General features: G+C 52.8%; 1 protein-coding gene across 3 annotated transcripts in view; it reads left to right on the forward strand.

Moving 5' to 3' along the window:
• Window positions 1-17,328, forward strand: part of GLT1D1 (glycosyltransferase 1 domain containing 1) — a 93,287-nt gene that overhangs the window by 60,250 nt on the left and 15,709 nt on the right. For all 3 annotated transcript variants that reach the window (XM_040444104.1, XM_040444103.1, XM_040444105.1), the window contains 2 exons: window positions 12,381-12,424; window positions 12,963-13,083. In XM_040444104.1, the coding sequence (XP_040300038.1) occupies window positions 12,381-12,424; window positions 12,963-13,083 (165 nt within the window). The remainder of the gene's footprint in view (window positions 1-12,380; window positions 12,425-12,962; window positions 13,084-17,328) is intronic.

Below are 17,328 nucleotides of genomic sequence, written 5' to 3' on the forward strand. Positions count from 1 at the left end.
GCTTTCTTCTTTCTACGGATTTCCCAAAAGTAGCCGACGTTCCTTTTCTAGCCAAATTTCTTCCTTTTTAAATAACTAGAGTCTGCCTTTTTAAAAATGAAAACCACACCAAGATTATGAGGCTTTGTAAGTCTTTACAGCTAGTTTATCGCTACAAAGGCTAGGTTTGTACAGAAACACGGAGGAGTCACGTAAGGAGAAAGTCCCGTGAAGAGAAAGTCTAAGCTGGTGCATAGGCACGCCTTATGTGTGGCCCACATGGTCTCTGAAAGCCCCCGAAACTGCACGACAAACCAACACAGAGCTATTTCTTCAGCCGAGCAGCAGATTAACTGGCTGACTCACATGTAGGAGCCAAGTGGCTTGGAAAACGGCTGTCTGTAAGCACGAGAAAGCCACTCGGCCCGGGGAGATGCTCGTAGCCGTTGTCCGGGGAGTGCAGGCCGGTGGAAGGCCCGGGGGACCCTGCCTCTCGTTCCACGGGCCTCTGGGGTATCCGCTTGTCCCCTGGACGGGGACGCAGGTCCAGCAGGTGCTGCTCTGTTCCACACGCAGGTCTGAGTGCTCAGGATTCGGAGACTCTGGGGGGACACATCTCTTGAGAACGAACCTTGATTTCCTCCAAGCAGCTTGGAAAATGAAGCACGCTTGGTGTTTCAAGCCGGCAGGGGTGTGACACTGTAGGAGCAGCTCCTGTCCTCCGGGGGGCAGCAGACGGCACCTGCCTTGGGAACAGCATCGCCCACTTCCTTTGTCCTCTCTGCCATCCTGGGTTTAGCTGAGCTTGTGACCTCGCCGTGTTCCCCCACTTTATACGACGGGGGCGCCCCTGAGAACCCGATTGAGTGTGGATTCCCACACGACTCCGACTCCTATCTGTCTTGCAGTGTCCCCGCTGTAGGTTTTCTGGTTCCCTGGGGGCCCACAAGGCACGTGGTGGGGGACACACACTTGTCTCAAGGACTTTGGGAAAACAACCCGTCTACCTGGAAAAAGGCTACTTAACCTAATAAATGTATCAAGGGCTAGAATCTGCAACATGGAAAATGAACGGCCCCGTAATCCCCCCACGTGTTTGGTGGAACACACACTCACACTCATACGTTACACGCGCATATACAGCTGCTCAGTGCCAGCCCGTCAGTGGCAACAAGATTATACCCAGTGACTAATTAATGGTAAGTCCCATAGTGGCAGAGTTGTTTATTATGATTTAAAAAAATTTTTTTTAATTTTTTTCATGTTTATTTATTTTTGAGAGAGGCAGAGACAGAATGCGAGTGGGTTAGGGGCAGAGAGAAAGGGAGACACAGAATCCGAAGCGGGCTCCAGACTGCGAGCTGTCAGCACAGAGCCCGACGCGGGGCTTGAACTCACGGACTGTGAGATCATGGCCTGAGCTGAAGTCGGACGCTCAACTGACTGAGCTACCCAGGCGCCCCTAAAAAAATTTGTTTTAATGTTTATTTTTGAAAGAGAGAGAGAGACAGAGTGGGAGTGGGGAAGGGGCAGAGAGAGAGGGAGACACAGAATCTGAAGCAGCTCCAGGCTCTGAGCTGTCAGCACAGAGCCTGATGCAGGGCTCGAACTCATGAACCACAAGATCATGACCTGAGCCCAAATCAGATGCTTAACGAACTGAGCCACCCAGGCACCCCTATTATGATGATTATTTTAATTCTCTTTCCACCCTTCTGTTGGAAGAGTGTATTTGGAAGAGAAAGTTTTCGTTTGATGCTAAAATCCTTGCTAACCAAGAGAGAAGGCCTCAGGCTCAGACAGAATTTAACGATGTGGTTTTTGTTTTCCACTGTTTCCATTTTCATGGCTACATTCTATTTATGGCGCATGATCCTGGCTTTCCAACTATGAACACTGTCTTTAAAAATAAATGGAATTGGCTTCAAAAAAAGTATTAAATCAGCAGCAGTACAGATGGTATGCAGATAGGACAAATTATGAAAATGCACGTAAGTGGCCGAAGTTGGGGGAACAGTTGTTATAAAGTGCTCGCGTTCGGGGTGGAAGAAACACGGGGAGGAAGGCTTGGTGAGCAGAAGATGACCCGACTCCTCCAGCAGACCCTTCCTGTGCCGTGTTTCCTGGAAGGAAACCTGTCGGGAGGTGGCCCTCTTGGAATCACACGTGAAGCACCAAGTGCATGACAGAGACCCCTTTCCGGGAAAGTAGTGACCAGGAGGCACAGGAGCTGGTGTGTGTGTGGCGGGGGGAGGGGGCCATGGTCCTTTCCTGCACCGCCCCCCCACCCCGCCCCGGGATCCTCCCCTCAAGCCCCGTCGCCTCCAGGTGAGGGACGCAGTGCCCCCACGTTCTTGAGGCTTCTCAATCCAAAGCCTTTCAGGAGAGACACGGCCATTATTTTGTTGTGTGTACTGACCAGTCAACCGCTATTTCTCACTTCCCAGAGGAAAGATGTCTTTTCTCCCATCTGCCTTCAGAACACATCCCTTTCCTCTAACTTTTGCCTGCCTACTTCTGAAAGAACAGTGCACGTCCAGAAATGTGTCTCTTCCCCCCTAATTTCAGTGCAGGGAAACTTGTGGGCTCGGGCAGGAGGTCGGACAGCAGAGGGGGGGCACCGAGGGGACAGTGGTTCAGCTGCACGTTTTTGTGCCCAGACCTGCAGGCCCTCTCTGGACTCCCCAGAGGAGCCGCGGGTCCACACGGCCGCCTGGAAATGGGCGTGCGAAGTGTCTATTTTTAAGCGGGTGCTGGGAAGTAACTAAACACACCCATGTGTGCACACACATACACGCACAGAGGCCCTACAACTCGCCCCCTTGTAGTTTCTTTTTATTTCTTTAACTCCTGGAAGGAGGTGACAAGTGGCTTTGCCAAAGGCTGTGACAACTCCGCCTCGTGATGAGCTGGTTGGACCCGATGTTCCAGGATGAGGGGCCCGGCGGCGGTGCGGAGCCCGGTGAGGCGAAGCTGGGCCACGGTGACGCTGGAGAGCATGTCGCCAGAAGCCTTCTTGATTCCCTAAGCTCCAGGGGCCCCTCCTCGCTCTTTCCAAGCTAGCCTGATAAGCCCACGACACCTGGGGACAGGCGCTTGCTTAACGAATGCAGACCCAAGACGAGCCCCTGCCGACTGGACCACCTACCGGGGCCCTGAGGACCGTCTGGTGCGCCAATAGCCCACACACTCCTCTGCTTGCGTGCAGCTCGGAACCCAAAGTGGCGACGGGAGAGGGGAGCCCGGGAAGGGGCACTTCAGGAGGGGTCCTGGGACCCTCGGTGAAGGGTTATGACCTGAGAGTCGCTGGCCATAAGTGACTCAGGATTCTAAAGCACCGTTTCCACAAGGCCAGTCCCCGCAGGAGATGGGGAAGCACATCCACTGGGTGCACATTTGCTGCTCGGCAAAAGCAGGAGCCTGCACGGCAACCTGGAGCTCCGCTAGGGTGCACCCGCCTCCTGCACCGCCGAGGGAGACCACGTCTTCCAGGCCCGAGTCCGCTTAGGGTAACACAGCGCCGCGCCCTGGAGAGGGCCTGCGTGCAGAAGCGAAGCCTTGGGGTCTCGCCAGTTGTACGCGTCTTGGTCCCTTCAGGCGGCTGCGACAGAATCCCACTGGCGCGATGGCGAACCAGCCACAGAAAACTATTTCTCACGGTCGTGGAGGCTGGAAGCCTGAGAGGAAGGTGCCAGCACAGTCGGGTCCTGGTGCGGCCACTTTCTCCCTGTGTCTTCACGTCAGGGAAGGGGACAAGGACGATCTCCGGGGTCATTTGGGAGACCTGATCCCTATTCCCGAGGGCTCCACCGCCTTGACCCACTCACCTCCCAAAGACCTCACCTCCTGACACCATTGTCTTTGAGAGCCAGGATTTCAATGTATGAATTTGGGGGGCGGGGACACAACACTGAGGCCACAGCAACATATCCCTGTTCATAAAATGTCGTTATCAAATCTAAGGGACAACGAAAGTCACCAACAAAACCTTGATGTGTCACCGAGCAGACACAATAACTTGAGCTTCTAAATAAGGCCGCGTTGAACCAACGAGTCACAGATTCGCGCAGACAACCTGTCTTCTTGATTCCCTGTGTCCCACAAAAGATATAAAACTGATCTATCGAGACACACATCTCAGATCCTCCAGTGACTCACGCGGCTAGCGTCTTGTTTGTTTGCTTCGTGACCAAAACGGGGGGTGGGGATGCTGGTAAGTGCTCAACAGCTAGTTCTCCTGGGGAGCAGGACAGGGGAGCCCTATTGCCTGGAAGCCCGACTGGCCTATTTCCACGGTATAGAAGCTTCTAGCATGGTCAGTTTCAAGTTATCAGGGGAGATGATTCTAAAGAGAGTTGAGATATGTGTGTGCATATGTGGCTGGCGTGGGCAGGAACCAACCCAGCACACGGTAACGTGGTGCCCTGCTCAGGTGCGTGCAAACGCACACACACGTAGGAACACGCACACGCACGGGGGCACATGCACCAGAAACCAGCTTTACTAGACAAAGGCTTCTACAGCTTCCTTCAGTTCTGTTCTCCGGTCCTTTCTAAAAGACTGCTCTACCCCACTCTTCGCTGCTGTCTTCCGTGTCCCTTTTAAAAAGCTTGTTTTTACCCCAAAGTCGATTTCATGATTTGCTTCCCAATCTGAAGTGTGAACATCACCGACTTGGCCACGCTGGCTGGCGTGGTTGAGTGAGAGTCCCGCTAAACGCATGCGCCCTCCAAGGCCCCAGATGCAGGCCTGGCTCTGTGGGGACCTGACGGCTCCGTGGAAACCAGCTTTCCCTTCGTCATTACAAGATTTCCAAACATCTGTCGGCTTTCACCACCAAGGATTCAACCCAACATCACTTGGGAGCACGAGGAGGGCACTCCAACTTTGCACTTGAATTTGAGTCCTTACTGCGACATCAGTGGGTTAATGGAGTTGAGAAGTGGGTCAGAGTCAAACCTTGGGACACACCGAAACCCACGCTTCAATGGCTGTGTCATGTGCGAGATCGACCACCCCGAACATTACCGTTATTTTTGGCGTCTGATGTGAGTCCGGTCCTCCTCACTCCGTCCCCTCCTTTGTTAACCGCCAAGCTCAGAGGCTGAATAAACTCTTTAGGTACGAAGTACACACTTTGGGAGGGCTGTGGCTTTTCCAGGTCCTATGCAGGGCCTCTCAGCATTGACTTGGTTAGCCAAGGTGTCTCGAACAGTGCGCCATCTAGTATTAGGGAATTAGTGAGGTGTGGGCAGCAGTGGCCCCTCTCGTCCTGTCTGCATGGAGCTCGGCCACAGGGAGACCCCAGGGCAGAAGAAAGTGCTGCCCAGCCAGTGCCCCTCGGCTGCAAGCGTCAGACCAACCCCAGCAAATGCAACTTACTGGAAGATGACAAGAATCACCAAGAGAAGTGTTGGGAGGCTGGAGACCGGGCTTGGGTTTCTGCAAGAGCCCGGAAGCTCCAGAGGCCAGGGGAGTCTTAGCCGGGGACGTTCCATGCAAGGCGCCCCATGGGAGAGGGGGACAAAAATGAGCTCTATCCACTTCTTAGTCTCTGGATCCTTCTATTCAAGGTCTGAGTTCCAGCTTGGGTTACGTCCCACCCTTTTGTAAGAAGAGGACCAGGCACCCAGTTGATTCTACTTTGAGCAACCATGTCCAGGGGGAGGGGACGAGGAAAAGCCCAAAAGAAGGTAGACTCTGGCAGAAGAGGGGATGCCGAAGAGTCACAGAAAAAAACAGATGCTCGCGGCATGTGTGGTTTCCCTGTTTGTTTTAACGATCGGACACAAGTGGATACTTAAAAATTTTTTTTTAATATTTATTTATTTTTGAGAGACAGAGAGAGACAGAGCATGAGCAGGGGAGGGGCAGAGAGAGAGGGGGACACAGAGTCCAAAGCAGGGTTCATTCAGGCTCTGAGCTGTCAGTACAGAGCCCGACGCGGGGTTCGAACTCACGGACCATGAGATCATGACCTGAGACGAAGTCGAGTGCCTAACTGAGCCACCCAGGTGCCCCATTTTGAAAATTTTTTTAATGTTTATCTTAGAGAGAGGGAGAGACAGAGACAGAGTGTGAGAGGGGAAAGGGCAGAGAGGGAGGGAGACACAGAATCCAAAGCAGCTCCAGGCTCCGAGCTGTCAACACACAGCCTGATGCGGGGCTCGAACTCACGAACCGTGAGATTGTGACCTGAGTCAAAGTCGGACACTTAACTGACTGAGCCGCCCTGGCGCCCCAAAAGTGAATACTTTTATAGGTCAATTGATGGGAATAATACAGCCACTCTCTTTGGTCCCTAGCATTTATTCAGGGCTTTTCCTTTAGGGAAACAGAAAGAATGCCCCTGAGCAGTGACAATTGTGCTTATGGGTGAAGCTACAGTGTGTCCCTTGCTGTGTCATCCTTTACGGACGTGTCACTGTATGACAGAGCTCATGGGCAAAGCGTCAAGAGGAGACTTGGTTATTTTTATTTATTTCATCGCTCATTTTCATAGACAATATGTGTGTGTGTGTTTATGTGTGTGTATGTATGTGTGTGTGTGCACGTATGTTTACACGTATAAAACCTAACTCCCCTAGGCAATCCTTCAAGAAATACTTACCGAGGGCCACCGTGTTGTGGGCACGTGGACGTGTCCCAGTGAATAGCGCAGACGTGCCCCCCGCCCTCATGGAGCACGTAGTTCAATGCAGACAGAAGCCCACAGATAATTAGGGGCTGGGGGCGTGTCAGCAAAGGAGAGCCAGGGGCTGCCGGGCATTCACGCGGGCTCCTGCCGCTTCCCACGGCCCAGCCCAGAGGGCAGGTGCCACACCGCTCTTCCGAATATCGTGGCTCTGCCTTTCGATGAGCATTTATCGACTCTAGCATCTGTTTAGAAAATGGCGTGCATGTTCTTAGGTCGCTGGAAAAAAAACCAATGATGTTGTGTACGTTTTATCCTGTAGATGCCACGCATATGTTAATGTTTGTTGCAGTTGTTAGCAAGCACATTCTAGAAAGCTGGCTCTCAGTCCCATACGGAATCTACAGAATCACACATTTGCTGCTAACCACTGGCGGGTGAGTTAACGCCCTTGGACCAAAGGGCATCGTCTGTGTCGCGGACAGGGAAGTTCTGCATGGCCGTGTAGTACGGCGGCTACATTCACAGACTCCGGAGTCAGCTCATGATCGGTGCGCTCGGTGCCTCAGATTCCCCATCTGTGAGGTGGGTACGACCCAGAAAGTGCTGCCTGCCTCACCGTCTGCTGTGGGGACCAGACGGTCGAGCTCTAGTATGGTGCCTGGTTCCCAGGCAGCATCGTTCGACGTTGAGGGAAAAAAGACTTCCCCATGCCAGTGTCTCCTTTCGGCGTGGACACACTAGGATCCTGCCTTAGCAGCAGGATGGTTTGAGTCTGGCCTTGGTTTTCTAGTAAAGCTTCCTTGATCTCTCAGTTCAACCATTTTTGCAAAGCGTGTGGCAAGCTCTTGAGTGGGTACGTTTCCTGGGCTCTTTGATAAGGAGTGTGGTATGAACACTGGGTTTGAGCACAGCAGTTTAATGACTTCCCACGGTTACTTCTTATATCAAAGATTATTCTCCTTAAGCCTGGGAGTTGAAACAATATATTTTGCTCAGAAATAAATAAGCGGAGAAGGAGGAAATGAGAATTTTCTTTGATGCCTGAAATGCTTTTGCTTTTTAAAATTTCATAACATGTGCTTTCATTACCTGGAAAAAAAAATCTACCCTTCTTTGTTTCTTTATCTTGCGTTTTGTTCCACTTGGCTTCACTAGGAGATTTGAAAATGAACTGATGTGGAAGATAAATCCAGAAAACTTTCATCCAGTTTGTATTTCCAACTTGAAAGTTATTGTTCATACCTTCAGCTACATTTTAGTTAACACGCTGGGTATTTCAGCAGATTTCCAAAATTTTCCCCGATGAATTACTTTTCTCTAATAGCTAATCATGAGGTCAGAGCATGCTAATAAAATTAAAAACGGGGGGTCTCTAACTAAAACTTATCGTAAAATACGAATTTGAAAATCAATATGTAAAGCCAAAAGAAGGTTTTCATTAGGCTGTTTCCTTTTTCATGAAAAGATGTTAGGGTTGTGATGCAATTCAATTATTTAAAATCACTTCAACGAAGAATCAGAAAAGAGAGACGAAAAGGGTAGGGAAGCCGTGCATTTAGCAAATATCGTCAAGCAGAGAGCTGAATGAAAGAACCCGGGCCTGGCCTCGGAGGGAAATGGATGTGCATATGGGGACAAGACGGACATGTACCAGACCAGGCAGGCCTGCATTTGGTAGCAGCTGGAAGGAAGGTTGGGGAGGAGATACTGCTTCCGGTGTAGATGATCGGGGAAGTGGCTTGTGCCTTTGCCTTGGGGCTGAATAGGTGTTAGGGATGGAGGGGTGGCATTCCTGGTAGTGAGAATGGCAATAATCCCGGGGTGGGGGTGGGGGGGTTAGAAATAGAAAGCTACAGGTGGTAAATCATGGGGAAATAAATAGGTAATCCACGTCGGCTTTTTATGAACTATTTGATCAAATCCATGAGTAGACACCAGAGAGGCAGTGGAGGACAGTTTTGAGAATTCAGTCTCCTGGCCCAGCACCTGTGCAGCTCAGTGGTCCTGGTTAAATCACAGAAGCTCTGTGAGCGTCACTGTCCTCTTGTGTAAAATGGGGTACCAATAGCATTGTTGGCAAGAGCAGCTTAGTAGAACTTAGCCTAGAACTTAGCCACGTTGGGCCCAGAGTACGTGGCGAATAAATATTGACTCCTGACAGCAGTAAACAACAAATCGTCCGTAAGTATGAGTTTTTGCTCCTCAAAGATCCATCTAGGAACAGGGGTGTGTTCGCAGCCTCCGCACGTCTGTCTCTAACCCCCCAGCCCAGCGGATGGCTGGCCGAGCTCCACCGCGGGAGGAAGCTGGGAGGTGAGGAGGCCCCTAGACCACGGTTCCTGCAGAACCTACTGCCTGCGGGTTGACCAGCCGACCGGTGGTGAGGGCCCCGCCAATGAGTGGCACCGGCAAGCGTGTGCCCTCTGCTGGGGGCTGAAGAAGTTTCACCCTTCCGGGCCCGCCCGCACGGGGTGCTCAGGGAGAACTGTCCTTCCCGGAAGTGACGCAGGGACTTCGCTTCCCAACATCCGGTGCACAAATTGCTTGGGACTCCTGAACACATCTGAGCGTCCAGGGCGAGGCTGTTGCTGGTTACCAAGAGGTGAGCGAGGCCTGTCTGGTTGTCCTTGGGGAAGACACCGGCCTGTGTGACACCCCCGCAAAGTCTGTAGGGACTTTGCCAAGGGACACACGGCCAGCACGCGGCACACACGGAGGACATGCTTAAGAATCCTCTAAAACGGGAAACTGCTTGTTCTGAAAACAAAAGCTCTCCTCTTGTTATCAGTGGTCCCGAATATTAGAGATTCCCCCCCCCCCCAGGGGGCCAAAAGGCACCCACCTATGTGATCATGAGTGTAAAAACAGGGGCAGAAATCAGGCATTGGCAACTTCTCCTTTTTCATTTGTGTGCGAATTTTTCGTCTAAAAGTGGAGATTTAAAGCATGAAGGCAGGTCGAAGTGCCCCAGCGAGAAAGTTCAGCAAACAGATTTTATAACAATTATACACAAGCCTGTTAAGTTTTCCTGGATCGTGCAAGCGTTTGGGGTTTCTCAGCAAACTGTTTGTCGATGGCAACCAAAAGGTGTTGCCGAATTGTACCCGCACGGTGGATTCCGCCCGTTTATACTCTCTCCTCACTGAGGTGTCTACACCCAAGTACATCTGTCCTCTGTGCTGTTCCTGTAAGTTCGCTATGCAAATATGTTAAACTCTAAAATATTTTTTTTTTCTGGGAATAATCTCAGTGTTCCTTATGCATCCACGTTTGCTGTGTTAGCTTTGTGGGATACATCTCAAGTCATGCCGGTTGTTTGAAGGATTTGGGGTCCAACACACGTGCACACGCGCGCGCACACACACACACACACACACACACACACACAGTGCTTCCTGGCCAAAAGAAATGAAAAGAAAGTTTCAGGAAAGCAACCCGGTTTTTTTTTTTTCTTCTGTTTGCATGATAAAGTACAGGGATATTGTCATATTCATTAAACTGGCTTGTTTTGTCATTCCTAACACCTGCTGGCAAAGCGTGGATGAGACTAGAAATTGAATCTGCCCTTGCTGCTAGCTCACAGGGAGTAACGGGCCAAGCCAGCAGGCACCATATCAGTAAAATGTGTTTATGCCCTCATTATCTGTATCTTTGGTGACGTGCTCAGAATTTCATGTCACACTGGCAGAAACTTAATATTTGTTATTCTTCATGTTTGTTTATTTTTTGAGCGGTGGGGAGGGACAGAGAGAGAGGGAGACTCAGAATCCGAAGCAGGCTCCAGGCCTGCGGGGCTCGAACCCACCGAACTGTGAGATCATGACCTGAGCCGAAGTCGGACGTTTAACCGACTGAGCCATCCAGGCTCCCCAAACTATTTTAAAAGCGTCTTCATTGTTGATGACACCAGGGGAGGAAGGGCCAAGGGCAAACCGTGGTCTGCTGGTTGTGTCTGCATTTGGGTGAACACCCGCCCAGGGGGTCCCCTCATGTTCTCCTGGTCCCTTAGAGAGTAAGCTCGATGGATAAGAGGTCACGTGCACCCGCGGTGTCGCGGCCTGGGCTCCGAGGGCCAGGCAGGGTGCGAACCTGTGGGCACCGGGCACCTGGCACCTGGCTCTGCGCCTGTCAGTCCTGCGCGTTGAGAAGTGAGGCAGCGTCGCGGGCACCGTGCGTGTGAGGCGAGGTTTACAGGCCTCGCCGGTGCCGTGGTGCCGTCCGCAGCTCTTTCTAGGACATTCAGCCTTTTCTTCTGCTGTTCCTAACGGTCATGGCCCTGCACTGACGCCTTTGGTCCTCCCTGCAACCCTGAGGCGCTGCTCCGACGCTCACTCGGCGGCCGAGGAAACTGAGGCCGGGAGAGGCGCACGAATGCAGGTGCGGCCGGGGGCTCTGAGGGGCCTGGGAGGATCTGAGCCCCGCTGGCCTGCACCCCCCCTTTCCCGTCCCTTCCCCGTCTGGGAATGCGTTTGCTGACAACCACGCGGCCTCTCTTCCGGGACGACACAGTACGGCTACGTCAGTTCAGCACGTCCCTCAGCAGGGCTACAAGAGACAAAGCCCGGGCCCTTTCCCTGGGGACAGACGTGGAGTGGGAGCAAACTCCAGGCTCGAGGACATGAGGTTGTGACTAATTAAAGTTTCACTTGCCGCCCCACCTTTTCTTGAGATATAATTCATAGGCCATCAAAATCACCATCTTAAAGTATGTGATGCAGTGGTTGTTAGTGTCTTCACATAGTTATGCAACCATCACCCTTACCTAATTCTGGAACATTTTCCTCACCGCACTGGAAACCCCATGCTTATTAGCGGCCACTCCCCATTGTCTCCACCCCCCCCCCCCCCATTGTCTCCACCCCCACCACCAGTCCCTGGCAGCTGCTTACCTGGTTTCTCTCCTTTTGGATTCGCCGCATTCCGGACGTTCCCTGTAAATGGGGTCACATGGTATGAGGCCCCTTTGTGACCACTGATTTCACCGAATGTCTTGTTTTAAGGGTCACGCATGGTGTGACAGGCGTCCGTGATTCTCCCCTTCGTGTGACTGAGTTATATTCCATCGTGGGGGTGGACCTATTTGTGTATCCACACATCCGCCGATGGACACGCCCTTGGCTTTAAAATTGCGTTTCCACGAAGACGCCCTGTCAAAAATAAAACTTTGGGGCGTCTGGGTGGCTCAGTCCGTTAAGCGTCTGACTCTTGATTTCGGCTCAGGCCGTCATCTCCCGGCATGAGACTGGGCCCCACATCCAGCTCTGTGCTGACAGTGTGGGGTGTGCTTGGGATCCTCTCTCTCCCTCCCTCTCTCTCTCTCAAATAAGTAAATAAAATTAAAAACTATTTTTTAGAAATAAAATACAATGTTAATTCTGTTGGATCCTTTGTCTTAGTTCTGCTAAGGATTCCGACTCATTCTGCCCGAAAGGTTTAGGACAAGAGCCACCAGACCTTCACGGGACAGCTGTGTGGCCGGCAGACCGCACTGGCTGTGGATGACTTCTGCTCGACACCGTCGGTGGCTGTCCCCGGGGCTCCCCCAGGCTTTGTGTGACAGGCTGAAGAGCAGACACGAGGTCATGTGTGTTTCTCTGAACTTCGTCCCCAGTGCGACTCTGTCCCTCATCGCTATTACCTAGGAGCAGAACCCATTTGACTTGGTTTTCTCCTTCCTGAGTTGTTGAGTCTGACTCTGTTGCCGTGACATGAAATTCTCTTGAGACCGAGGCTCTTCCTAAAATGTGTCCTGTTGTCTTTTCAGGTGGACCCAGTGTTTACAAGGGAAGTGGGAGCCAGAGTAAAGAGGTAAGTGTGGGACGTGAACAAGCATTTCGCAGGACAGGAAACCTGGAGGCTGGTACATCCCCCGCCCCCGACTCACGGTGCCCAGGCTCTGTTCCCGGCCCTTCCGAGCGTCACCCCCTGTAATGTCCCGATGATCCCGGGAGGTCCGAGGTGCTCTCCCTCCCCCCACTCGACAGGAAGGACACCGTGCAGGTAGCGTAATAAATCCCCGCGGTAGTGGCGATGCCCAGCCTCGCTCGCTCAGGGAGACGCGGATGAAGAACACTTAGAATCGTCACTGGTCACACTGGCCAGAGCTGAAAAGACCTGAACTGTCCAGAGCGCGGTTGACCCGGGGGGAAACAGAAACACAGGCTTCAACAATTGCTCACATAAGAAACAACCCGGACCAAGTATGAGTCCAGTGACTGGGGTCCTGTCTCTCTGTCCCACTGTCCTCGACCTGAGGGTGGCAGGTGGACACTGTCGCCCGTCCCCCTTCCTGCCCCCTCCCCACACGATTCGCAGGGACAGAAGCACGTCCCCACTCGTGTTTCAGGGCTGCGGGCGTGCGGCTGATCCGAGAGATGCCCCAGGGGGACCTACACGCAGCGCTCAAGAACTGCTTCGCGGTGGTGAACAGCTCAGTCTCCGAGGGCATGTCTGCGGCCATCCTGGAGGTAAGCACCGGCCCCGGTCCCAGCACAGGAGCCGGCAGAGGGCCCCTCCTTCCCGCTCTCCTGGGCGGAGGGGGCGTCCTGGTCAGTCGAGGTCCCCACTTCTCACAGCTGCAGGGGGCAAAACAGCATTCCCTGGGATTTTCGGAAGCCGGTTTTAAGTTCTACGCGGGACTTAACACCATTTCCTGTCTCTTGGCCGTTTGTCCTTGCCAGCTACAAAACAAGACAAAACTCGCTGGCCTCTCTGAGCCGCTAAATCTCTGTGATGGGAAGGCGCTGACTTGTAAGAGGCTGGGCCGGGAACTGGGAGGGGGGGGGGCGTTATTGTGGCACGAGGCCTTCTGTTTCTTGATTTCTTCTCCCCCTTTTCAGTACGCTCTCTAATCCCAGAATTCCCGGGATGAGGACGGGTCGGACTTTGGCCTGTGGCAGGGTGGGGGCGGGGACGTGGAAGGGGGGGTTGCAGGGGCAGGGGGAGGGGCCGGGCCGAGCGGATCCCCTCACCCAGCATCCGGCTTCCTAGGCACAGAGACTCACCTGTTCTGCGGGGGTGGGGGGTGGGGGGGTGGGAATGGAGCCTGTCTACTTGGGGGTCCTGAAACAGGAGTGGGCACATGCTGTGTCCCTCCACCCCAACATGTTGTGGGGGGTGGGCGGCAGGCTGTGGCTTCTGAGAACGGGCTCCATCCAAGCCCTTGAACCTTCCGGCTTGAGCCTCTGCAGTGGCCGGCTGGCTCACCAGGGTATCTCGGCGGTTTCTTGGGGGGCCAGCATGCGTCCAGCCCAGAGGACCTCCCTTCCCCTTGCTGTCACTTCATCTCACTCTGGAGCCCTTTTCCAGAGGGGGCTGAGCAGGGGGCGGCCTGCGTTGGCCTGTGGCCCTGACAGCACGTCACGAGTTGCAGCACATACCTGGGTCTCACGGCCCCGAGCACGCGCCTTGCACGCGGTAGGCACGGCCAGGGTCTAGGGCAGGATAAGCCCTGCTTGGAGAAGGAAACGGTGGCCATCGGGCCTCCAGGACCGTGGACCGGGTTTCTCGTTTTCTTTCTCGCTACGTGGCTTTCTCCTTCCGACGGCTACCTGGAGCGTTGCCGTCTTTTGTGGTCCGTAAGATCCATTTCTTCCCTCGGACACCAGTCGAATTTACCGAACTTGCGGGCAACAGGTACCATCCGGTGTCTCACAGAACACGGTTCGTAACTAAAGCAGGAAAAGGAATAAGCCTCCCTAAACTAAGGAACGACTGATGTGGGTGCCTAATATTTTCTCGTGGGATCGTTTAAAGAAGCTAAACCCAAACAGCATCAGGAACAGGGGTAGAAGCTGAACACGGGTGCCAGGCGCCCCCAGAGCGCACAGCGTGGACCGAAACCCGCTTGTCGTCAGGCACAGCCGGGACCTCCATCCGAGCTGGATGATGAGCGTCTGTCTCCACGAGGCTTGTGCCCGGGGTCAGTGCAGGCCTTGGGGAGACGCCTTCCACTCCTGTCCCAGCTTCACAAGCGCACCTCTCGCAGCCCCAGTCCTTGAGCTGGTGCCGATCGGCTCCTTTGTATGTAAATACACATTTTCTTGTTCAAGTTCACTAAGATTCAGTGCAGTCAAATCCAGGAATGATTTCATAACCAGCACACGCAGCATCTGACAAGGCAGCTGGGAGCGGATCCGACCGCCCCCTGTGTAGCTGTTGTGCGCCTCCTGAGAACCCCAAGTGACCGTTGGGTTGAGGGTTTTGAATGAAACTGATTTTAGGGGAGTGGTCTGGGTCCTCGTCATTAGTGGCCATTCAGAGAAGCAAAGTGGTGAATCACAGAATGAATGCCTATCACTTTTGAAGGAAGCGATCTTCCGACCTGTCAGAATTAGCTTTGTTCTGTTTTGTTTTGTTTTTCATGGAAGCAAATAAAAATCTCACTTGCTAAAACACATCTCTTCCCAAGAAACTCCAAGAATCAAGCCCTAGCTGGGTGTGTGGGCGGTAGGGTGAAAATTCCTACGGCAAATTCGTGGTTTCAAGTTTGGACTCATTATGGAGTTGAAGTCCCCTGGAATCAAACTGAAGTAATATAAAAAAGTATGCTCTTACTCCAGTCTTCCTACTTAGGGCCTCCTCCCCAACCCAGAACACACACACACACACACACACACACACACACACACACCACTCTGTGGGTCAAAGTTTCTGATGCTGGTGAGGGAAGGAAGGCTGTATTCTAATGGTTGTTTTTTTTTTTTTTTTTTTTTTTTTTTAAAGAGAGAGATAGAGTACGAGGGGGGAGGGGGCAGAGAGAGAGAGAGAGAGAGAGAGAGACAGAGAATATCAAGCAAGCTCCATGCTTGGCACAGAGAATTTATGTCCTTGTTTGGGGCAGAAAGAAGGAGCTGGAAATAGGAAGGAGGAAACCCATAAATGAAGGTGGGGTTTTGGGCAAGTAATCACTGCTTGGCAAGAAAGGCGGCTGCATGATTGGGACAGGGTGGGAGGTGAGGCAGCGGTCAGTGGTCGGGGAGGGAGTGGTGGTCAGTGGTGAGGGTTAGTGGCTGAGCTGTGTCCCTGCAGGAGCTCGGGTGTCGGAGTCCTAGCCCCCAGAATGCAGTCTCTTCTGGAGAGGGGGCCTCTACAGAGGTGGTCACACAAAGATGAGTGGTTAGGGTGGAGCCCAAGCCACCACGCCGGGTGTCCTCGTGAGAAGAGGCCATCTAGACAGACAGGTGCACACGGAGACAGGGAGAAGATGGCATCTCAGAGCCAAGGAGGGAGGCCCGGACCAGATCGATCCTTCCCACGCCCTCGGAAGGAACTGACCCTGAGCCTTGATCTCAGACTCCCCACCTCCGGAATTGCGACCGCGCATCCCGCATGGCTTAAGCCGCCCTGCTGCCGTGCTGCGTTAGCCCTCGCACACCACTGCGGTGGGAGGGGTGCCCGACCTCGACGCTAGGCATTGTGGGGAGCTGCACCCATCGGGATCCAGGGGAAGAGGGACACAGCGGGACGACTAGTGGGGCCCCGAGAACCAAACGCATTCCTGCTTCCTGCCTGATTCTAAGCTGCTTTCCTTCCGGGAGGGATGGTGGGGCTTTTACAGAAAACAAGTGTCCCCACCAGGCTGTGTAGCTGCATCCACCTCGATCCTGTGTGCTCCTCGACACTGGGGAACACGCCTGTCCCGTGACCTCACCTGTTGCCGACCAAGGCAATCTCCAGTAAGCGCTGTTTTTGTACGGCCAGGACAAGGCATTAAAGAAAGACAAAGCCACAACATTTATCACCGGACTGAAAACGAAGAAGTTTCCGAGATAAAGAAACTCATTAATTTGTGTTCAGTGACATCACCAGCCGTACACACAGCATTTTATCGGATTTAGTACGGTAACAGTAAAAAGTTAGCAACAAAGTAGTCGCTTACTGTGCAAATAAGTTCATTGACAAACGATATTTGGGCATGCGTTTTACAGATTGTTATCCTGGGCTTTTGTTCTGGACTGTGGGGCCCACTCTGAATATAGTGAGAGGTATTTCACACTGTGTCTTTTTTAAATGCTTCTTTAATACAACAATTTTATTGAGCTATAATCCACATAATGAGCGTGTACATTAGTTCACTCATTGAAAGCATCAGTTCATTCCAAGTGTGCAGATTCAGTAGCTCTTAGTCTATTCGCAAGTTGTGAGCCATTAGCAGCTTTAGAAAATTTTCATCGCCTCCCCCCCACCCCAAACATTGCACACATCATCAGTCACTCGCCGTTTCCCCAGCATCCCCTGCCCCCACACCAAGCCCAGCCTGAGACAACCACTGGTCTGCTCTCTGGTGTCACAGATTTGCCTCTTCCGGACGTTTCTTATAAAGGGATCTGACAACACGTGGGCGTTTGAGACCTGCTTCCATCACCGGCACAATGTCATGTTCTAGGATGTGTGGGTAGCTCCTTCCTTTTCACTGCTAAACGCACCATGGTAGGAACACACCGCGCGTACAGGTCCACGCACCGGCTGATGGACGTCTGGGTGGTTTGCACTTTTTGGCCGTTATGAATGCTGCCGCTGTGGACACCTGTGTACAGAACTATCTGCTTGACCACGTGGTTCCACTTCTCTTGGGTTTACATCCAGGAGTGGAGCTGCTGTCCCTTCGAGGAGGAGCCAGTCTGTCTTCCAAAGTGGCTGCATCATCTCATATCCCACCATCAGGCCCTGGGGAAGATCCAGGTCCTCCACACCCTCGTCAACGTGTTACT

Source organism: Herpailurus yagouaroundi, unplaced genomic scaffold (genome assembly GCF_014898765.1).
Source record: "Herpailurus yagouaroundi ecotype Mexico unplaced genomic scaffold, PumYag 191, whole genome shotgun sequence".
In the NCBI taxonomy this organism is placed as follows: Eukaryota; Metazoa; Chordata; class Mammalia; order Carnivora; family Felidae; genus Herpailurus; species Herpailurus yagouaroundi.